This window comes from Pteropus alecto, unplaced genomic scaffold (assembly GCF_000325575.1).
Source record: "Pteropus alecto unplaced genomic scaffold, ASM32557v1 scaffold76, whole genome shotgun sequence".
Classification (NCBI taxonomy): Eukaryota; Metazoa; Chordata; class Mammalia; order Chiroptera; family Pteropodidae; genus Pteropus; species Pteropus alecto.
This window is the reverse complement of record NW_006443138.1, coordinates 15,566,654-15,588,737: the sequence shown is the minus strand read 5'-3', so window position 1 is coordinate 15,588,737 and position 22,084 is coordinate 15,566,654. Positions and strand designations below refer to the sequence as shown.

The 22,084-nt window shown below is 33.2% G+C and overlaps 1 protein-coding gene across 2 annotated transcripts in view; it reads right to left on the bottom strand.

Annotated features, from left to right (window-relative positions):
- The window catches only part of ACSS3 (acyl-CoA synthetase short chain family member 3), a 150,743-nt gene that overhangs the window by 82,060 nt on the left and 46,599 nt on the right, over positions 1-22,084 (bottom strand). Inside the window, exons 3-7 of one of the 2 annotated variants that reach the window (XM_006923789.3) lie at positions 17,688-17,876; positions 13,929-14,063; positions 10,409-10,549; positions 1,978-2,058; positions 1,800-1,895 (exon numbers count right to left, since the gene is read on the bottom strand). In XM_006923789.3, the coding sequence (XP_006923851.1) occupies positions 1,800-1,895; positions 1,978-2,058; positions 10,409-10,549; positions 13,929-14,063; positions 17,688-17,876 (642 nt within the window). The remainder of the gene's footprint in view (positions 1-1,799; positions 1,896-1,977; positions 2,059-10,408; positions 10,550-13,928; positions 14,064-17,687; positions 17,877-22,084) is intronic. The other variant, XM_015598535.2, reaches the window with a different exon arrangement.

Here is a 22,084-nt window from a genome sequence, read left to right as displayed (position 1 = left end):
ATGCACAAAAATTGTATGTAATTCACTTAAAGGCAGCTTAATACTTATACATATAATGACATTTGGCTCTATTACACTTATGTTAGCAATATCACAATTCGTTATAAGCATTCAGTCTTGCAGTTTATTTTTTTTTTACTTCAAGGGAAATGATTATTTTAATAAAAATATTCTATTGCAAGGATTTCAGTATGAAACATATTTGTCAATATTATTTTGTTTTAATTATTACAAACACCACAATGCATATCAAGTCTGCAAAGTACAAAAGCATAGTACAAAAGATATAGAGTAGTCTGAGATGGTTTAATGTGTCAGACTTAACATCTTAATATCTCTTAATATCTTAATATCTCTGAACATTCAGAGACAGAAAACTGGCCTGCTAAAAATGAAGGAACACTAATACCTACAAATGGTGACTGGGAGAATTCCACAAAGATAGTGAATAGTCTCTAATTTATCAAAATCATTGAGTTGCAGAATTTTAAGGTTATAACGAATCTTGACATCATCGAATACTATTATCCACACCCCACATATAAAAGTCCCTTCTTCACATTCCTTACCTCATAGTGAGAGACTTTAAGTAAAATAGAACCTTCTACGTGAGAAGTTGCCTCTTCTAATACTGGACAGTTAAATTTGTCTGTGATTATTCCCAAAATACAGGTCTCTGGAGCTAGGCATTACTACACTACTTCCTTTATATGTGGCAACTCTTTAAAAATCAAAAGATACTGAACATATATGCACACTAAATATATTATCTTTCAGACTAACCATTCACAATTCCTTCATGACATTTTCTTCTATGACATTATTTTCATCCCAGTCTCCTTCTTCCAGATACTTTCTAATAAGTTAATTATTTTTTTCCTTCTCCCCATTAAACTGAACACAAATTTCCAAATGTGAAAAATAAAGTAAGATTATAACATTGCATACAGTGAGTATGTTTTTAAAGCAATCCTACCAAATGCTTATGTTTGAACTGTGGACTATTATAATACACAGGGACTTAACCACATAAACTGTAACCAACTCAAATTTCTCTGACTTTGTTTCTGCACTTATTTTTAATATAAATATAAACATAAAGATTTTTGTATTTTCCCATCTTGTGCTTTTTATACCAAAAGTTCAATTTCATTTTTAATACCGATTCAGTAAACTTTTTGCTGTCCCTCTAAAGATTCTGCCTCCTACAAATCTGATAGGTATGTGTTCTAAGTATTCATGCAAGGCCTTGATAAAATTAAATAGAATAGGCATACTAGAATTTTCTAGTATACACACAAAAATCTTATTCCTGTTACATTAATCCATGCACTGGACTCTTAAAGCAGTTATTTATTTAGCTATAAATATGGTTAGTCTGTGATTCTCTCCCTTATACATATCATCAGAAATCACCGAAAATATTTAGCTAAGATCAAGATATCATACATTTGGAAACCATTAATCCTATAAGAATGCAAAAAGATGAATCTATGTTGTTTATTTTATGATAACTATTTTCTTTACTGAGATTCTAAAATCGGTATCGACGTGATAATATATTTCTAGAAATGTTAGAAATAGACATCAAGCTTTTAGTGTACATTTTTCAGAATGTTATTTTTTTGACGTTGTTTAACAAATTTAATTCACTGACTGTTATTTTCTATACATTCCTTCTCATTTGAAATCACATTTTTAATTGGCAGAAATAAAAATTATTCTATTCTTGCTTAGACTACTTCTCAAAAAGTTTCAGTAAAAGAAATATTATTTATATGTGGTACTAATTTCATTACCTCATATAAAACTGTTGTGTTCCCATGAAGAAGAGGTCCATAACAGATATAGGAATGCCCAACAACCCAGCCTAAGTCAGAAGCTGCCCACCACACCTAAAAAAAATAAGAAGATAATAAAATGCATATGTCTTAATCAAAGAAATGCCATGTAAAGTGAATTTAAAACCATGATTACCTCTCCAGGTTTAAGTCCATATACAGAAGACATTGTCCAGTTTAGCATTACAGCATATCCCCCAGTGGGCCTAACCACACCCTAAAAGAGAGAAAAAGTAAAGCTAAAAAATCAATAAACACTGTGTTAAAAGTTTCTGTCCTAAAAAAAGTTTCTGTGTAAAGTATTTTTCATTATTCAAGTTATAAATTACTTCAGCTTTTATATAATTGTGTCCAAATCATTATTTCTTTGGCTCCTCTGATAATAAACACAGAATAAGTTGTCCACTTTGGTCCATTTGTAGAATCCATTCTCACAGACCATTTTTGACCTTCTAAAGGAAACGTGATTTCACAGAATCACAGGCAATAAAAATTTGTTCCAGTGGTAACATAGATTAACAACATTACATTTTCAGACATATTTCCAGAACAAAATGAAAACTCTCAAAATTAAGTGCACAGAAAGGTCAAAAGTAGCTGTGTGTCTAAAATACAGATGAACATAAGGCTGTCTTTACCTTAATGTTATTAAATAATAATAGTATGCTTAGAGGAAACAAAGTCATATTCTGGAGCCTCATTACAATGCTACATTGGGAGTGATGCTAGCACAGTATTTGAGCTGAGCAATTCTTTAATGATGACATTTAGAACTCTGAGGAATCAATCCTGATGAGTTGGATCTAAGGCTGGCAGCTTTGATTTACAGTACATTTTGTACAAAAGTAGAGATTGTTACATCACAATACTACAGCTTTCACAAATCAGTTGCTAGCAGCTACCCATGACACTGAACAAATTCAACTTTCAAAGAAGAAACTGGGCAATATTTGAAAACTGGGCAAAAACGTCATGATAAATAAGAATTATTAAATTTAATAATTAATTTCATTTATTGCTTCCCTATTAATATTAACCATTACTGGTTCAAAAAGACTTAATGATGTGAATATTTAGAGCGAGAAGGTGAATGCTTGCTATGAAATATTTAACATCTGACTCAAATGATTCTGAAGCATTTTTTTAGAAGAGCAGTTATACTTTGCGCAGAAAATAATTTTACCAAAAGGTCCCAGTGAATAAATGTGCTACTCGTCGTGCCTTTTTGGCATAGCTCTGCAACTGAAACACGCATACATGAATCAGAGGAATGAAAAAGAAACTGACTTTCTGTTAGTTACTAAAATTGTTGCTCTCCTCAGGTACCACTAATAAAACATTGGTATCAAGCTGTGGAATACATTTTATCTACCAGCAGCAACACCTGGTCTCTTGGCAAATATCACATGTAGCTTCTTGGCATTTGACAGCTACTTTCTAGGTTGTATGACATGGTTAGCATGCAGTTGGCTCTCTTGATCACCTTGGGAATAGTAGAAATCTTAAGCTCCCTGCCAGGAAGTCTCACAAATGCTTCCTGAGTAGCTCTTTCCACAGTACATTCTGTATTATCTTTCATGTACTTTGTTAATTTGTTTGTTCATTGAGAAAGTCTTTCCCTGTGGTTTGATATCTTGATAAATTTGATATTAATCAACCTGCAAACACTCTTTTCTAAAACTTTTTATTCATTTGTAGAGGAAAAGAGCAAAGTTTTTTTTTCATACATAATATGCTATCCATATATTATGATAAACAGTGATAATGTCGGTAATGATTTTACTTAAGATGTTTTAAAAATTTCTCTCTACCTGCCTTCTCTGAATTGAGATCTCATTTTTATCAGTAATTCTAAATATTATTATAACTAAACAAATTTTTAGATCATATGGTACCGAAGGTAAGGTAAATCAACTGGGAATGATAAAAAGGAATAGAAGACTTGGAGAACATAAATGAGTAGTAATTCATTTGTAAAACTTAACAGATAACTTAAAAGATAGGTTACCAAATTTCTGTTTACCTTTCAAGTCAATACTTCTTTAAAGTATATTTACCCAATGCTGCTGTCTATAAAATAGTAGATACTTAAATCCACTTGGTCCAAAAAAAGTGGGACTTAAGAATGAGACCGTGTATGAAAAGCATTTAAAATTGTAAAGGCTAAAATTTAATAACCCATTAACAAAATTATTCCCTTAGTCCTAGCAAATATTGTTTTTCTTTTATTTTCCCTGTGCTAATACCACCCAAAAGGCATAAATGTCAAAAAAAGGTTACCATAAAAGATTCTCATTAAAAACAATTAAAATGAAGCTAAAACAGAGAGAAAATCCATGATGTCTTTTTCCATTGGTTTCTGATATCCACTTTTGTTTTTTTAAAGGATGAATATAAAAATTTTCATCAAGCATCATTTCACAATTCATTAACCTAGAATCTAGATCTGAAATTTGGTTTTGCCTCCAAAATATTCACATAACAGTTTTCAATTTTCAGAGTATTTGATATGATACAGAAAAAAACTGCATCATTTCATATTTTCCAACTAAATCTTGTACAAGAAGTTTGAAAGTCAAAAATTAAAAGATTCCACTAAAAAGTTTATTATAATATTAATATGTGACTAAAAATAGGTGATAAAGCATTTCTTGATTCTTGTTTGTTATCATATTTTCCAAGTAATGATAATTAAAGTACAAAACAGAAACCCTTTTCAGCCTCTAAAAACACATATATCATTCAAAAAAATCATTATATTCTAAGTATACAAAGTTAATCAGAAACTAAAAATCGCATTTTAAAATATATTTGAAATCTTGAGTTTGAAGTAAAAATACTTATTCAATACTAATGTTTAACCGTAAAACACGAGCATACTACATTTTTCTCTTTTGAATCTGTTACTACTTTCTTTATGTACGTATATGCTCTACCTTAAAAGTAAATACATTAGATGACCTAATATACTCCCAGAAAAGGCTTATAATCTGACAAAATACTGTTCTAGTGTTTATGTGATCAGCATAATACTTAAAAGACATCCAGGAGGGAATAACACTCCATGCCCCTGAATAAAGACATAAAAGTGAATTCTATCTCAGAAATGGGAAAGGAGACAATGTGAAGGTGCTCTTTAAAAACAAAAACCACTTTTAATGTATGATGGTATTTTCAATCTTTACAAATAAATTTAAAGGCTGATTATTAATCACCCAGAAATGGGACCACAGAGTCATCATAGATGGCTCTTTATGACTTCCAGCTTAATGAGCTGTTTTTTAAGACAAGGAAAGCCACAAAATATCATAAATGGGGCCATTAAAGTGAAAAAGGAAACATGTCAGTATCAAGTGTTCTGTAGTTTTGGTTGCTGCAACTTAAGAAAAATACAGTGGGAACGATATGAACAATATGGGTTATAGCAAAAGAGGAAGGAAGACAGAGGTGACTGGTAAGAGTAAGAGCTTGAAATTCTTCATCCTAATAATTTTTTTAACTAATCTTTAAATATGAAAGGCAAATCTAAGGGTAGAAGAAGTTTGCAGTGCATGACAAACCTTCATAATTGAGCCCCTTTGTCATTCAACTCTGTAATCAAGGCTTATAAGAAACAAATATATACTTACATACGATATATATATGTATCTACACACATATATAAATATGTTTATGTGTGTATATATGTATATGTTTATGTATGTTTATACATATTTGGATATATATTTTACATATATAAAATTCAGGCTGACGGATTAAAAAAAAAGAAGAAGAAAGAAGAAATAAATATTTTACCTAAAGCAAAGAAATCCAAAATAATGGTTGGAGTCAGTAAGATGAGAAATAAAAGATATGGTTCTGATAACCTAAAAAATCCAACACATCAAGAATATTTTTGTTCTTATGGTGGCTTTACAGATGATATTCCCTCTTTCTAGAATGAGGTCCCATTCCCAGCCCTTCTCTGAACCTGGTTAGCTCCTACATCATCACACAAGCACTTTAAAAGACATTATAAAAGTGTCTCATATTCTGGAAGTTGTTCAGGATCCCACAGTAAACGCCAGTCTCACCCTCTTCTATGGCCCCAGGGCATGCACACCTCCTCCAGGCACTGACTGACCACCTGGCCTTGCATTGTGTCTCCTCCACCACTTTGGTGTTGTCAAGACAATGCCTTTGTGTCTTCAGCACATTGTCTGGCGCAAAAATAGGCATTTAATACATTTGTTGACATGAGAGAACCTTTAAGTGAATAAGCACATGTATGAAAAATATTCTTTTTACAAATACTCTTCTTTGTTCAGGAGAAATCTTTGAAACTCATAGAACTCAGTGAATCATATTTGTAGAAATGGAATGGTCCATTTAGGATATTTCATCAAACATAAAATCTCTTGCTATAAGCTTTCAGACAACTCTGATGCTGCAGTATAATTTTTTACTGATCTAAGCAACTGTGAGATAAGGGGCAAAGGTGTAGCAAGTCCAGCATTTTAACTGAAAGAATTTTAACACTGATAAAAAAAAAAAGTTCAGTGCTTTTATATTTGACTTTTTTTTTCTTTCTCTTTTTCCTAGGGTACTGGATGTGAGTAAGTCACCTAACATGCAGGAATAAAAGTGACATAAGTTGTATAAATGCACATCAGGACAAAAGATGTTATCTATACCTTCCTTTCAATCTTTTCCTCTTAGTTTCTTTTTTCCTGTTCTCCTTTGGCACTGAACTTTTTGTTGTTTTTGTTATCACTGTCCCTCCATGATACTAAGCAGAAAGAAGATAAATATGACCATCACTAAATCTCCCACTCGCAAAAGGACAAGCCATTCAGATGAGTGATTCTTCTATTGTGAAAGTGCTTTGAAGTATCTTGAATGAGGCACCAAACCAAACAGGACAGAAGCCCACAACAAGACAGAAATGAATGCAAACCAGCTCAGCTACAGTTGCTGGAATATTTGCAGTAGCTACCAGATTAACCTGTCATACAGCAACCTGACAAATCCAGGATTGGCAGATGCAGAGATGCAAATGTGCCCTAATTATATCTACAAATTTTAACCAAAGAACAGATTGTTTTATGTGTGTTGTATATGTTCCTATGAGAAATGAGCAATTTTAAGCAGCATATTTTTATGGGCTCACAGTATTATTTTTCCTCATGAAAGTTAAAAATTGAGAAAACAAACTAGATGACGACATGAAGTTTATATTTAAATGCTTAGTAAATGCATGAGGGCTCATCTTTCCTGTTGTATTCTGAGAATCCCAATATTAAAATTTCAGATCCCATTAATCCTGATTATAACTACCAAAAATAAAGTGGGAATCTAACAAATAAAGAGGATGCTTGGATCTAACTGGAGAAGTAAGAGATCATTTACAAATATTTGGAGGATTTATCATGGCCCAATTTTAAAGTTAATGACATAGTGGATTCAAAGATGTATGAAATATATTCTAAGACCTCATAGAACATGCAGTGTATAAAGCAGAACAAAAAAAGTGGCATAAAGGTTTGTCAGCAATGTATAACATCAATGCAATTAAAATCCAGTAGAGCAGTGAGAGAAGTATTTCTGAGGGATCTTGAGAGACTATTACTTTCTCTTGCCATTCTGATGTCCTATTTTGCAAAAATCATTTTGTACTCACTCCAATGATTCAAACACCAGACCTCTACACTGATGACCCACAATGGTCTACCTACAAACCCATATGTATTTCTTGGACTCAGAGTTTCACCTCCAGCTATTGCCTAGGCATATCCCAAAGACACATCATACCCAATCTATTAAAAATGCTCAGTTTCTCCAGCCCTAAACCATCCTCCTGTGTTTCTATTTCAGTAAATATTCAAAACCATCTTTCCATGTTCTCAGGTTCAAAGTCTTGGACTCCTCCTTTGCCTCACTCCTAACCTTGAACCAAACCTGATTCCTCCTACTAAGTGTGCTGTCCTAAGTAAAGTTCTAAACTAATTAAACAGCCTGAAAACTAATATTCTTTCCTCCATTGTATATACTTGCCTATCTTTCCAATAAAATGTTGCATGGTTATCTTCCTTTATATTTTTCTCTCCTTAAGAAGCATTAGTGCCTTCCACCCATTACATACAGAATATAACATAAACTTTTTGGTGAAATTTTAAGCGTGTGGCTCCTGCCTACATATCTAGCCATTTCTTCTTCCCTTGCACCATGTGCACTAGCCATTTTAGAACCTTCCTTACACACTTCTTTGTTCGCTTATGCTGACCCACTCTACCTGGAATTCCCTCCCCGCTGTGATGTCACTCTATGAAGAAGTTCTATTCATCCTTCAAGTGTCATCTGATCAAGAGTTTTTCCTGAGTGAACAGCACTCCCACTCTTCCCATCATTCTTTACTTTTTTTTCCCCATCTGCTTTACTTTTCCTCATAACACCTATCATATATTACAGAGCTCTTATTTATTTAGTGCCTGTGTCCCAGCTATTGAATATAAACTTCTAAAATGAGAGCCAGACACATATTTGTATGCTCAGTAATATTTGTTAAATTAATTGAATTTAATCCTTCAGATACCATTGAATCTCCTCTTTTGAGAGAGAGAAAGAGAGAGAGAGAGAGAGACAGCGAGCTTTGTTCTCTTAGAGTAAGCATCAGACTACCTTGCATTATCTGTGTTTATACATATATTTCAACCCCATTAGATTGAGAGACAGTGGTTTAGTCATATTTTTATCTCTTTCAGAATGCACACTCGATGCTTGTATACTGAATTGAGCTGAATTCAACGTGACGAGATCTCCAAAGTATTAAAGCCCTCTCCAATCTATTGAAATAGATCATCTTCAGTATGGTACATTAGTACAAAGATGAGAATGATTAAATCTTCAAACAATCTTCAGTTTGAGTATTTAAGAATCCAGAAGATAACTTCTAGACTCAGAGAAAACCTGGAATAGCTAGGATATTTATTTGGAACCACCACTGTTTAGATTCAGTGCTCTCTGTACTATTTCATTTTCTTTCTACCACACTGGCTGAGTAAGTTTTGAGTTTCTGACAAATGTCTGATCCTCCCTCACAGATCCCCATACAGGCCACAGTGAATTTCAGAGTGATTAAAATCTTGAGTTGATGCAAATGTTTTTATAAGATTCCTTTAGGCTTTTAAGGAGATAAAATAACTTTCTTTGCTTGGGGGTAGTTTTTTTGTTGTTTTTTTTTGTTGTTGTTGTTGTTGTTGTTTGTCTTTTTTCTTTTGTTGTTTTTTTAGGTTATACTATGTTTTCAGGGTCAAGGGTTTCCTCTCATGTTGATACTTTCATATGAAATTCCCACACACTGAGTCCTCTCTTATTTTACAACCAAGCGTTCATTTGAACTCTATGTGGCTAGTGCATAATGCGGAATTACAAAAAGTGGAGGATAAGGATTGTGTCCAGCAGATCATTTGGACTAGTTAAACAAATCTTAGAGTTTTCAATATAACAAATACTTATTTTTTAGATAACCAGAGTTGTTTTGGGGGAAAAAAAATCATAAGGTTTTAATTCTACAATGCCACAAATATCTTTACGTATATGCATTTATTTATTTACTTACACACTCAACAAAAATTTGAGCACCAACTACATACAAAGCACGATGGTGCACTAAAATGTGATAAAACATCGTCTCTCTTGAGCTACATTATATTCTACTACCAAATGTTTTCTTTTTCACAAGCAAGTGAATTTTATATGGAACATCTTAATTTTCTTTTTTTAAAATTATGAACCAATAATGTTTTTGGTACTGTGATGATGCAGAGATCTAATATTAATAAAGAGGCCACTGCTCTCCAGGACATGATTGTGAAAGTGCCTTCCCTTACTAAAATTCTGTGATTCACTGAATATCGAACCCCCAAAGAAGAACAGGAATATAATATTGCAAGCCTTCTTGAAATCGTATGAAGAAACAGTTTTATTTGAAGATAGCAGGCAAAAGTGGAATTTGTTTGTTATCTGACACCTTCATAAATATTGATGCTTTTAACTTTGTTCTGTGAAAATACCTTTCATGATAAGCAGATTCTAAAATCCTTGAGTGTTTTTAGTGCTGCAAATCAAAGAGTTCAATACTCTGGATAAATTGCCTGTTGTTCAAACTGTCTAGGCCAATTCTCAAACTTGCATTTATAACAAAGAACTGAATTCTCTTAGATCAAAAATCAATTCCGTAGTGTATGAAAGTTATACCTCAATTTAAAAAATATTTCATTTACAATGTTTTCATAAAATTTTATTAAGCCAGCTGATATTCAGTGAAATATCTATTAATTTTAGTAACTTATCAAAGCAATTGTATAGTGCTGATACAAGTGAAGATTTTAGAAGACATGGATGGAAAGCACTTGACCTTAAATATAATTAATACTTTTCAATATTTAAACACAACATTTCTTTAAGATATAAAGTACCTAAGTCTAAACATCAAGGTATATTCTGCAACATTTTCAATCAGTAATCAAATATTCTCAGTGCAAAAGAAATCTGCCGATAGACATAGCTATCCCTCAGGGAGTGAATACCTTTGGCAACCCTGTTGTTCCAGATGTGTAAAGAATATACAGCGGATGTTCCGAAAGAACAGGAACACAATCATGTGACTGTGCTTTTGCCATCTCTTCATCCCAATCAAGGTCACGACCTGGAGCCAAAGGAACTGTCTCCTGCAGAACAAAAAAGTAGGAATATGAACTGAACAAAGGAGATCAAACCCAGAGAACAATGGAGAATAGCTAAATCTGTATTAGTCTGAACATCTGACAGAAAATCCAAGCTTTCTATATACCGCTAAACATCAGATTTATGACTAAATATTTCAGGGTCATGAGTTAAGGCAAATGTTCAAAGAAAGTCCAACAATTTAATGATTAACTGAGGTACATGTCTCCATAAATATATGTATACTATTAACTTTATAAACTAATTTCTATTTTTCATAACCTATTTCTTTCACTTTAGAACAACTGTCTTCACAATGAAATGTCAACTAACCCATTAAAATTTATCTTCATACAAAGGCCATTTAGGAGTAATACTGTAGCCACCTTTGGAAATGAGATGATGTTAAATTATTTTCAGGAGTGGAGGAGAAATCTGCTTTTTCAAGAAGAAAAATAAGTTTCAAAAAATAATGAGAGCATGTAACATATTTAAAATGCTATCCAAATTTTCCTCCGTCTAGGTCACTGATTAGTATCATAAAAATGTTTTTTTTATTCCTAGAACCAAGCTGTGTGTTGTAAAATTTATAACAGAGTTATGAGTTAGACAGATACACCTTAAAAGAAGGTAGACAGACCTCTTTAAAAATGGTGCTAGTGAAATAAGCCAGATAGGTGAAGAATAAGGAAGTGGCTTATGGAAAAATTATTCTAATGAAGAGTTACATCCATTTAAGTAGAGGTAAGACATAGTACATGTCTAGTTATTTTCTGAAATGCTAACTAAGCTAAAGATGACACATCAGAAAGTTTATAGTTGGTGAACTTGTTAGTATAGGCACCAGGCAAAACTACACATTCCTCAGTGAAAGTAATATCCATATGAAGAGTATATGTAACCATTCATTTCATCAAGGTAATGCTAAGCCCAGAGACTCTGAGAGATTTAGAAAACCCAGGCCATTTCCATTTTTCGGGCTCCTTGACGTATTAATCAGGGTTGTAAAAAATGGTCATATATTTAAATGTTACATTAACAAATTAATACTTCAGTATAATATCACAAATACAATGCCTACATGAATAAACATCGATAGATAACAATCTGAGTTGACTTTCAGGAAGGTGAAGTTTTAGACTTCTCCAGACTCACTCTGATAAGCCCTAGATATGCCGCTTAGATAAATAAAAATGATTAACTGTGACCAAATTGTATATTTTCATTTGTTTTTATGCATCAGATAAACATAACTAACTTCAAATTATTAAGCCTTTATCATCAAAATTACAAACCTATAAAAAAGTCGTCACACTGCACAATTAAAAATGTCAACTGAATCATCACAAAAATAATTATAGATAAATGAAATGAGGACATGAATGAATGGTTATTTTTCAGGGTAAGACATGTGTATAAAAGATTTGGTGAAAGGAAGAGAGGAAAAAATTCAACATTAGCTTTTACATAAAATACATTTATTTCCATAGACATGTCCTGCTTCGTTGTTATCATTTTTAAAAGGCAATATTGGGAGAGCACTACAGTTGACTGCTGTGATACTCCATTGATTCTGTCATTGCTAGCATGAGGCTTAGAAGTGGCAATCAGGTTGTTAAGAAGAGGCTCCATATGTGTCTCTCTGAAGTCAGAGCGAAGCCAGCCCACTGGGCTTAATTACCGTCTAAACAGCAGGTTTAATATGAAGGATGAGACATCTAAAGCCCTCATCTAAAATAAAGATAAGTCAAAATAGAAGAAAAGTGCTTAAGAGAAAGAGAAAAGAAGAGAAAGTGAGCCAGTTATGGGAGAGGGGTAGAGGGAGTGGATCTCCACCTATAAAGAGGAACGAGAAGAGATTTGCATCAGAAAAATCTGAATGGGTAACATTTATATCCATAGTCAGTGTGTTAGAAAGTGAAAGAAACCACACATATCTTATTGGTTAAAGATCGTTTAATTGGACTTCAAATCTTGACTTCACCACTTATTAGCTGTGGCTTTGGGCTATGACCTCTCCATGACTCAGTTTCTTCATTTGTAAAATGAGGCCAGTAATAGCAACTACTTTACTGGTTTGTGAGAATTAAATAAGTATATGAAAATACTTAGCATCGGGCCTGGCATAAGTTCTTTACAAATTCTACATTTCATATTTGCGTGAACAGCACACACATACTCACATAAACACTTTTGTATATATGTGTTCCTACCCTTCCTCCAATCTTTTCTCACCCAAAGCCTTTCTTGCTGACTTTGCATTCCCTGAATTAATGACAACAAACCTTTTTTATAAATATGTTTGAGGTCATCTGAAAGAAACTTAAAATCCTTCTTCGAGACAGTAAGAATATTAAAATCATTGAGTGTAGCGGTTCATGAACCGCAGACTACTGAAACTTTACACGGGAATTTAATCTAGTAATGGGAATTGCTAGGTGGTGATCAAAATGACATAGTTTTAATGCTTTCTGTTCTTATATCCTGTCATTTAAGCATTTTCTGCAGCTAAGCTCTCGAGAATTCTGCAAAATTATATATAATTCTTTGTACTCTTATAATTTTTCTTCTGCAAAAAATTTTAAACTGCTAGAAACCCAAGTGAGTCCCACTATAAATAACTATATACTTGCTTGAATGTAGAAATGAGGTGAACATTAGATCCAATTTACTAAGAAAAAGCACTGTAAAATATATTCATTGGTGTAGTATACTGCTTTTTCCTTCTTCATAGATCATAAAGTAATGTATCTGTTTAGAATATTCATATTTTGTTTTCCGAAATATAGTTTTTATTTCTGGACTAAATACTTCTTCTAAAGTTTTTAAAAGGTATTTTACATACAAATTAATCACACCTCTCCACAAGGCAGGATAATTTAGACACTAAGCAGGCAGTCAGAGTGTACACATTCAGATCGTGATCCTGACACTAGAAGCTGAGCAAGTTTATCACCTTATTCATTGGATTCTTCTTCTTTAAAGTAGAAATAATACTATCACCTAGGTCACAGAGTTATCAGGAAGATATTTTAAATTATCCCTTAGTAGAGTATCTTAAAAGTCATATGGTAAGTGTATGCTAGTACTATAATTACTATCGTTATAATTTCAATTAATAAATGACACAGTAGACTATACATAGAATCCAATTCATTAATCTTGTGGGTATTTCTGTGTTTCAATCTTTGTATTTAAGCTAGTTTTTCATAAAGAGAAAATATCATTCATATCTAATATCTTTTTTTTTTTGGCCAAAAAATAGTGACGTTCAGGAAGTATATTTAATGGTTTATAAATCAAAGGTTTGTTTCAAATAATCAAAACTAAAATCATCCTTAGCACATCACTATAAGCAAGAAGTAAATTCAGTATACAGATTACCATATTTGGACGATTATAAATGAGGACTTTATCTGGTTTGTGTTGTCCTATTCTCAGCGCTTCTTCTAGAAGTGGTATGTATTCTACCCTCCTTGCAGGTTCAATGCCAAATGATGCTGTGACAACCACCTTGGGCTACAATTAAAATAAATAAACAAATAATTGAGAACACTTAACAATCCTAATTAAGGTAATCACAATATTTTAAGTGCAGACAGGCAGTTTAACATTTTAAAATAAATATTTGAATAATTTTGTTCTCTATTGAATAAATGGCCTGAAAACCAATAAACCCCTTTTAAGTGTTATAGACCTAATCTCTTCCATATAAATCTCACCTGTTCAAAATTACATGTCAATATGCTTTTGGCTAATAAGTGTAAACTGTTAAAAAATACTTTTCAAAGTATTCATTGAGCCACGTAGATTTGCCATGAACCAGTAAAATGCAAGCGTAGGGGCCATCACTTGCAGAGCCTCTGTAACAGTCAGCTGTTGTTGACATTGTAGCATTTCCCTAGGTGGGGAAGGCCAGCCACAGGGGCTATCAGGAAGCATTTTTAAGGTTTTTTATTTAAGCATCTTTGCTTTAATGCCTAGAGACCGTGGAAGGATGGGACCCAAATCTCCAATAATTAATGATTCTTTTCTCATTCTAAAGACATATTTATTTTCACCAAATATTTTATTTGTAATTTTGTCCTATTTTTCTTAAAAGGGCCCCCAAATAATTTAAGTTTCAAGCCCCACAAAGCCTCAACCTGCTCCTGTCATTAAGATACATTTGGCACTCTGACTACTTGCTAGTCTTCATGGCATACACAGGTATAGCCAAAAGGCGTCCCTGAGGGGCAGAAGAAGTTAGGGAAATTGCACTATGGGCAGGCCTCGGATGTCCCACTATGATCAAAATACTCCTTCATCCCCTCCCCTGCGCAAGAAGCTCTCCAAAGCCAAATCTGGATCTTAGTTATCTCTGTGCCTCTTATGCCTGGTATAACGCTTGCCATACCATAAGCTCTCAATAAATATTTGTGGAGCTGAACCACAATTCTCATTAATTTGCAGAAACAAACATATCTTTATTCTCTTAAATACATGGTTTCTTCACCAAGAAATCCAAAGCAAAGGAGACAGATAATAAATTATTCAGGAGACAGATAATCTATTCGAGATAGTGCATCTATTCCTGAATTCTGATTTCTGGTTACAATACATTTCATCTAGGGAAGGTTTATATTATGCCAAATATATGCATATATAGTGCTTTCTGCTTTTTGAATATCATTTAATATTCATGGAGCTGAGGCGAAGTGCAGTTACCTAGCTTGCCCCAGGTTATAAGTGATGGAATGAGAAAGAGGCCCATTCTGTCTGATTACAGAAACTTACTCTTTCCACTATATCAATCTGCCTTTTGAAAGGGAGGGGGAAAAGAAAGAAAAGAAAAAAGTCTTATTTTCTCTTGTTATGTTTTAAAGGTCAGACATTTGAATATAACTCACACTGTAATATCCGTAATACTTACAAAAATAACTCTGGATAACATTCCCTAAGATTAGAACTCTGAATAAATTAAGTTACATTACAAATTAAAAATATATAGAGAATATATCAAAGCTTGAATAATTTAATAAAGTCAAAATGAGACTCTTCCTCTAGAAAAATAATCCCTTTCACATTTCCACTAGCGTTTGATTGGAGGTTTCATTTGGTCTAGACTGACTTGTTAGAATATATTCTTCCCATCTTCTTCTGTTAAAAATTAAAACTCTTTTCTTTAGTCTACTTAATTGAAAATCATGACATCAAAATCATCCCTGATTTCAACTATTAAATATATCCAAATTTCTCAGACACGCATCTCTATCTTCTTGCCTTTAACTCGCCCCAGTCAATGGTCTTGCCCATAACAATATGCACTTATTGCCTAAACTCCTTTAAAAAGATGTGTGTGCATGTGTGTTAGATAAAAACACCTCCAGTGGTATAGCATAAGTTTTATAAATTTTTATTTTTTTATATATCTCAATTATTCCACATTATATAAAATTTTACAAAGAGAAAATAATACATCTTATACCTGTATTTAAATGGTGTTTAGAATTTCTGTAGCTAAAAAACTGGAGTCTATACCTTCCTTGGACAAGTCCCCAACTGTACATTTATTTGCAGGTCAATGATTGATTGATACCTCCCCCCAGATTTCTTTTCAAAAGCACTAATGCAACATGTTGATAAAAGAAAGAGAAAAAACAAATCATAATGAAAAAAATTAATACAGCCAGTTAGTTAGTCCACAAACCAGCTTCTAATTCTAATAATTCATTTATCCCAGATGAAGTCAGACATACAAAACCTCACTCTATGCCTATCACCCAGGGGGCCTTCAATATATATTAGTTCCCTCTGCATTAAGAATATCTCATTTTGGGATTATAAAATTTTAAAGATCAATCATCTCTTACTCATAACACTCCTTTCCTTGATCTTCCCACTGCTATTACTCTCCAGCATATTGCCCATAGCTTCACAAACAGACCATCCACCAAAGGTTCTTATTCCAGCCTCTAGCCTCTCTCCCACTCATATCATATCACAAGACTTGCTTCCTCTTAACATTGCTTAAAACATAACACTCATCTGCTCAAAAACTGTGACTGGTCAAGGTCTACAGAATCCAGTCCAGACATAAACTGCCTTTGCAAGCTCACCTTCTCTTCTCTCCCTCTTCAATCACATAGGTCTATTCACCGGCCTCCAAATGAATTTTACCCTTTCCTGCCTCTAAAGCTAGACTCATCTTCTTTTCCTCACCTTTGGGATCCCATGATGTCATTCTCCTCAGCTAGCTGAATCTTAGCCAAGAGCTAACTCAAATCTCATGTCCTTCGGGAAGCCTTCTTTGGCCTCCCAACTAAACCCACTCCTTCCTCTAAATCAGGGATCTGCAAACTACGGTTGAGAACAACACCCTGCCTACACCATGTTTCCATAAAGATTTACTGGAACATTGCTATGCCCTTCCTTTCTGTAGCAACTAAAGCTGCTTTTGTGCTACAACAACACAGATGAGTAGCTGCAATAGAAATCATATAACCCGCAATGCCTAAAATATTTACTATCAGGTAACATACAGAAAAATGTTTGTTGATCCCTACTCTAAATTCATAGAATAAGAATAGCTAACTTTTTTTTTTAATGAGTACTCTAGGACAGGCATTGTGCTAAGTGTAAATTCAACATCGCAATGATATTTTATAACAGCTTTATCAAGTTTGTTATTTTAGTACCCCATTTAGACATGTAACTTCACCTGTTCCTGACAACCCCTCTTAACCATTCCTGGCAGTATGTAGATTATAAAATCTGTTATGTGTCCCATCCATTTGACAAGTATAATTTATTTTCCTGTTCCTACTTCAGTACCAGGCACATAGTGGGAGCCTAATAAATATATGTTGAATAAATTAGTTATTAGTTATTTTACTTGTCTCATGCACTGAAATATATAGCAAGCTAACTTAAAAGGCATTATATTTTATATTTCTCACAGCACCTAGCAAGATGTCTTTCACATAGGACTGACTCAAAAATAAATTTTTAGTTACTTGATATGTGCCAAAGAAAAAGCACATTTTAAGTACCCTATTTGAAAGGAGGATCTAATAAGTACAAATCACTCTTGGATGATCCATCTTCAAATATGGCTATACCATACATAGCTACTACTTGATTTCCCCCAAATAAAGCACTTACCTTTGCATGATCAATGCGACTACTTAGTTCTTTGGATGCAAATCCCCCAAATATAAGACTATGGATGGCTCCTATCCTTGCACATGAAAGCATGGTATATATTGCCTGTGGGATCATGGGCATGTAGATGACCACAGTGTCACCTTTCTTGACACCGTGCTTGACCAAAACACCAGCCAGCTTAGAGACCTAGAACAAAATCATTAGATCAGCAAAGTGTTTTCTGTGTTATTTCACTAAATTTCTAAGGTAATTTTTAATCCTCTTGGTAGTGGATTAAAAAAGCCTGAGTAACACATATTTGATGATGATGATGATGGTAAAGGTTTAAACAATCACAATAGTAACAGACATCTCTATTATAATAACTGACTATAAACCAACTTACTATTATTATACCTTATGAAATTCATGGTTTAAATTTGCTGAATTATTTATTCAACAACATATTTATTGAGCAACTGTTATGTGTTGTATATCATCTTTAGAGTTGAAAACATGACATTGAAAAACAAAGACTCAGATGTGTCCTTGCAGAGCTTTTATTCTAAAAAGTAGAACTGTCACATGAATAGTACAATCAAAGTAATTATAACTTTAGAGAAATGTTGGGTTAATTGTTGAAGGAAACAAGAATGTATTAAGAAAGAAAACATATCATTATACACTTATAAGGTAAAAAGACATAATTTATTATTATCATCCTTATTATTATTATTATTATTATTCCTATTTTAAAGATAAGGTAACTGAGGCTCAGAAATAATAACTAACTAACCAGAGGTGAGAGAGCTAGTAAGTGGTGTAACCAGGATATAATCACAGGTCTTTTGACCTAATACTCTTGCCCTTTTTACTGCTTTATGCCAATTTTTCTTTATAGTTTTTTATACTAATTTTCTATACAAAGTGATTGCCCTCTATATTGAAACCAAACATACAAACTTCTTTTTAACGTGTGTTTTGGAGACCAATCATACAAATATCTCTTTACTCTTAACTTGTGTTCTTGCAATTTCTAGTAATAAAGACAAAATAGGTTATAAGCCCATAAGACACAATTTGTTGCAAGAAACCTTTCACGGGCAATTACAGAAAGCTATGGGAAATATGCCCCGATCTAAATGAATAAGAAGTTAGACAGTCTTTCATTTAAAAATACATATATTTAGTGCCTTATATGCCAGACACTGTTTTCTGAAATAACAGTAAACAAAACAAAACAAAGATCTCTATCCTCAGAGTATTTATGTTTTAGAAGAGGAAATACTTACAATAAACATAATAAGTAAATTACATATTACGTTAAAGGTAATTAATGCTGTCAGGGAATGGGAATAGAGCAAAGTAGAGGGTATTAGGGGTGCAGGGGACATAATTCTCAGTGGTACATTAGGGTAGACCTCACTAAGAAAGTGACATTTTAACAAAGACATGTAGAAAGTTGAGAATAAGTGAATATCTGTGATATACTGTTTCAGGCAGAGAGAACACCAGTACAAAGGCGTAAGGGGGATCACATGTGATGTAACTGGGGAACAGCGGGGAGACCAGGGGATCTGAAACAGAAAGTACAAGTGAGAAGGTGGTTGTAGATGGAGTGAGAGAACTCAGGGTCTGAAGGAATCTGGTGGACAGCTGGAAGGACTGTGGCTTGCCTTTGAACATGACTGCTCAAGATAATAAAGAGAGGACACCTGAGAGAAGAAATTAGGACACATGGCTATTTGCAGTGCCTTTCATTTCATTCTGCCTCTCCTACTTTTTGAAAAAGTTCAAAAGATTCTGAATCCTGATCATTCTTATTACTTTTTCTCTTCATTCCCTTCCTCTGTGCAGATGGGGAAAGCTGTGGTCAAGGTTAAGGAAGCTGGTGAAAGAAACAAACAAACACTGTATCAGGGTTTTATTCTTTCCTATATTGCAAACCATAATTTAGTGCTATTTTTTAAGAACTTAAAGCTGCCCTGCAGAAAGTTACAAGAAAGATACACCAGAGTAATATAAATCATGAACTTAAATTCTACATGGAGTTTAAGAACCAAAATAAATACTGGAAAGTCATATCCAAACAACTTGGTGTGCAATCCTGCAGAGTGTGCCCGTGCTCTGTGATCATGTTACTGGGTGTACCATTTAAGGTATAGCACTGGGAGAGACCAATGGCGAGAGTTTGTCTTGTTTACAGCAATAACGTCAGCATCTTGATAGTGTCTAGTTGCAAATAAAAATAATCTTCAACAAGACCCCATCTAGCAATGACTCAGTAACTTTACATTCCAGTCTCACTTCACAATGTTGCTGAAAGATGCCCCAAATTTTTCTGTCTTCTGAAAGAATTAAAATTAACAAATTCAAGACCTTGATCTCAAAATGGCCTAATGTGACCACAAGATGTATTTAAGTTAGGGCCATAGCACATCGTTAAAAAATGACCCAACATATTAAAATTAGAAGTTTTATATACAAATCCAGATTCCCAGGTTCTCTTGAAAAATTAGAAGGTCTAGCAACACTGGATTTGAGTCCTTGAATGACAATAATCAATGGAACCTGATGATCAATTGCTTGGCTTGCCACAGACCACACCATTCACTGGGGCTATTTATCACAAAGCATTTTTCTTGCCATTCTGAGTTTAAAATATATTTGTCTACATCCATTTATGTAATGTACTTATACTACAGTTCCGTAATCATAGAATGTGATATATGCCAATAACTGATTTTTCTCCCACCCACTTCTATTTTATATTGTTTGCTTGGCTCCTGTAGGTATCCTAGTTGTTCACCGCAGTCCTGAAAACAAACTGCAGTCAAATTAGGCTGCATCAGATCTATATAACCACTAGATGGTGTACATTTGGCCCACCTCAACCTTGCTTCTTGCAGCTACTCCTCAATGTTTTGATAGATGCTCTGAAGGCAAAATTACATGATCAGTAGAGAAAAATCATTTTTCAATACTTTCCAGAACCATATGTCACACCAGTAAAATTGTGCATTGTAACTTCTAAATTTAATATATACACATGAATATGTGTATAAATATATATATATATGTTTCTGATGAGACTTCAAATAAATAGGCTTATGAAAAACATTAGCTTACAGCAAGAAAAAAATAAATGGACATTGATTCAATATTAAAATATTTAAGAATGCTTCATTAAAAATAGTCCTTATTATTAAATCTAGAATTGGTCAGTATGGGAGCCCCAGAGCAGAGCACATAATAGTCTTGTCCCAGAGGCAAATAAAATCATTTCGAAGATAAGTGTAAGCAACAGTGAGAGATAAGAGGAAAAATCTAGAAATCTCAGTTACCTAAAAGTTTGTAATAACTCAAACAAAGGGCTATGAAATTCCAACACAAAAGACTATTTGCTGATTGCTATTTAAGGGTTCATCTTGTTTTTATTGACTTCAAATGAAAAATTATTGAGAGAAGGAAAATATTATTTTTATTCAATGTTCTATATATATTCTTATCTTAGTATAGATGTCTGAGTATGGATTTTTAATTTCTATTATTATCCAAAGAGAAAATATTTTAATGTATACCTTTATAACCTATTGTTTTTCAACTAAAGTTAAATCGTGTGCCATTAATCCATTCCATATTCATTTTTGCGCCCTCTTAAAATTGTGTTTTAATTTATCAATGATTTGATAGTGTTATATCAGGCGTATACCACCAAATTTGGGTTTCATTCTGACGTCAAGGGCAATACATCCCACGCAGTCATGGTCAAGCCATGTCACGCTGCTCGCATGAGGATAACTGAGATGTGAAGGAAGCTTGAAGAAACACAATGAATGTATACACTTATTTAGACACAACGTTGCTTCTTCCTACTAAAATTAATCATTATGTTGGTACTAATTTAAAGCCATTTTAAAATATAAGTATCCTGTCATTGATTCGATTTATATAGTATCTGCTATATGTCTTATACTGAGGTCAAGTCTGCAGAAGCTAAACTAAGGAAGACATGGTCCTTAAAGCAAAGTAATTTGGAATCTAGGAAAAAAACAGCTTATATAAATAGTAATGATAAAATAGGAAAATGCAACAACTGATATTCACGTAATGTAAAATGGTATACATATATATTTGGTTTATATATGACACACATTTGGTTTAGATACAAGTAAAACTTTAAATTTTAGAATTACATAATGAAAACATATTAGTATAAATAATGAAAAAGATTTCCACAAATATTTTATGTATTCATTCTGGAAAATCTTCATTCAAAAGCAGTCTGAGGATTAGTATAATTTCATGACCAAATGCCCCTGACAGATATAAACAGCTGAAATTGACCAAAAACTATGTTCTATGGAGTATATTAGCACTTGCTTCACAAACAGCAAGTGTGTCCACCTAAAGAA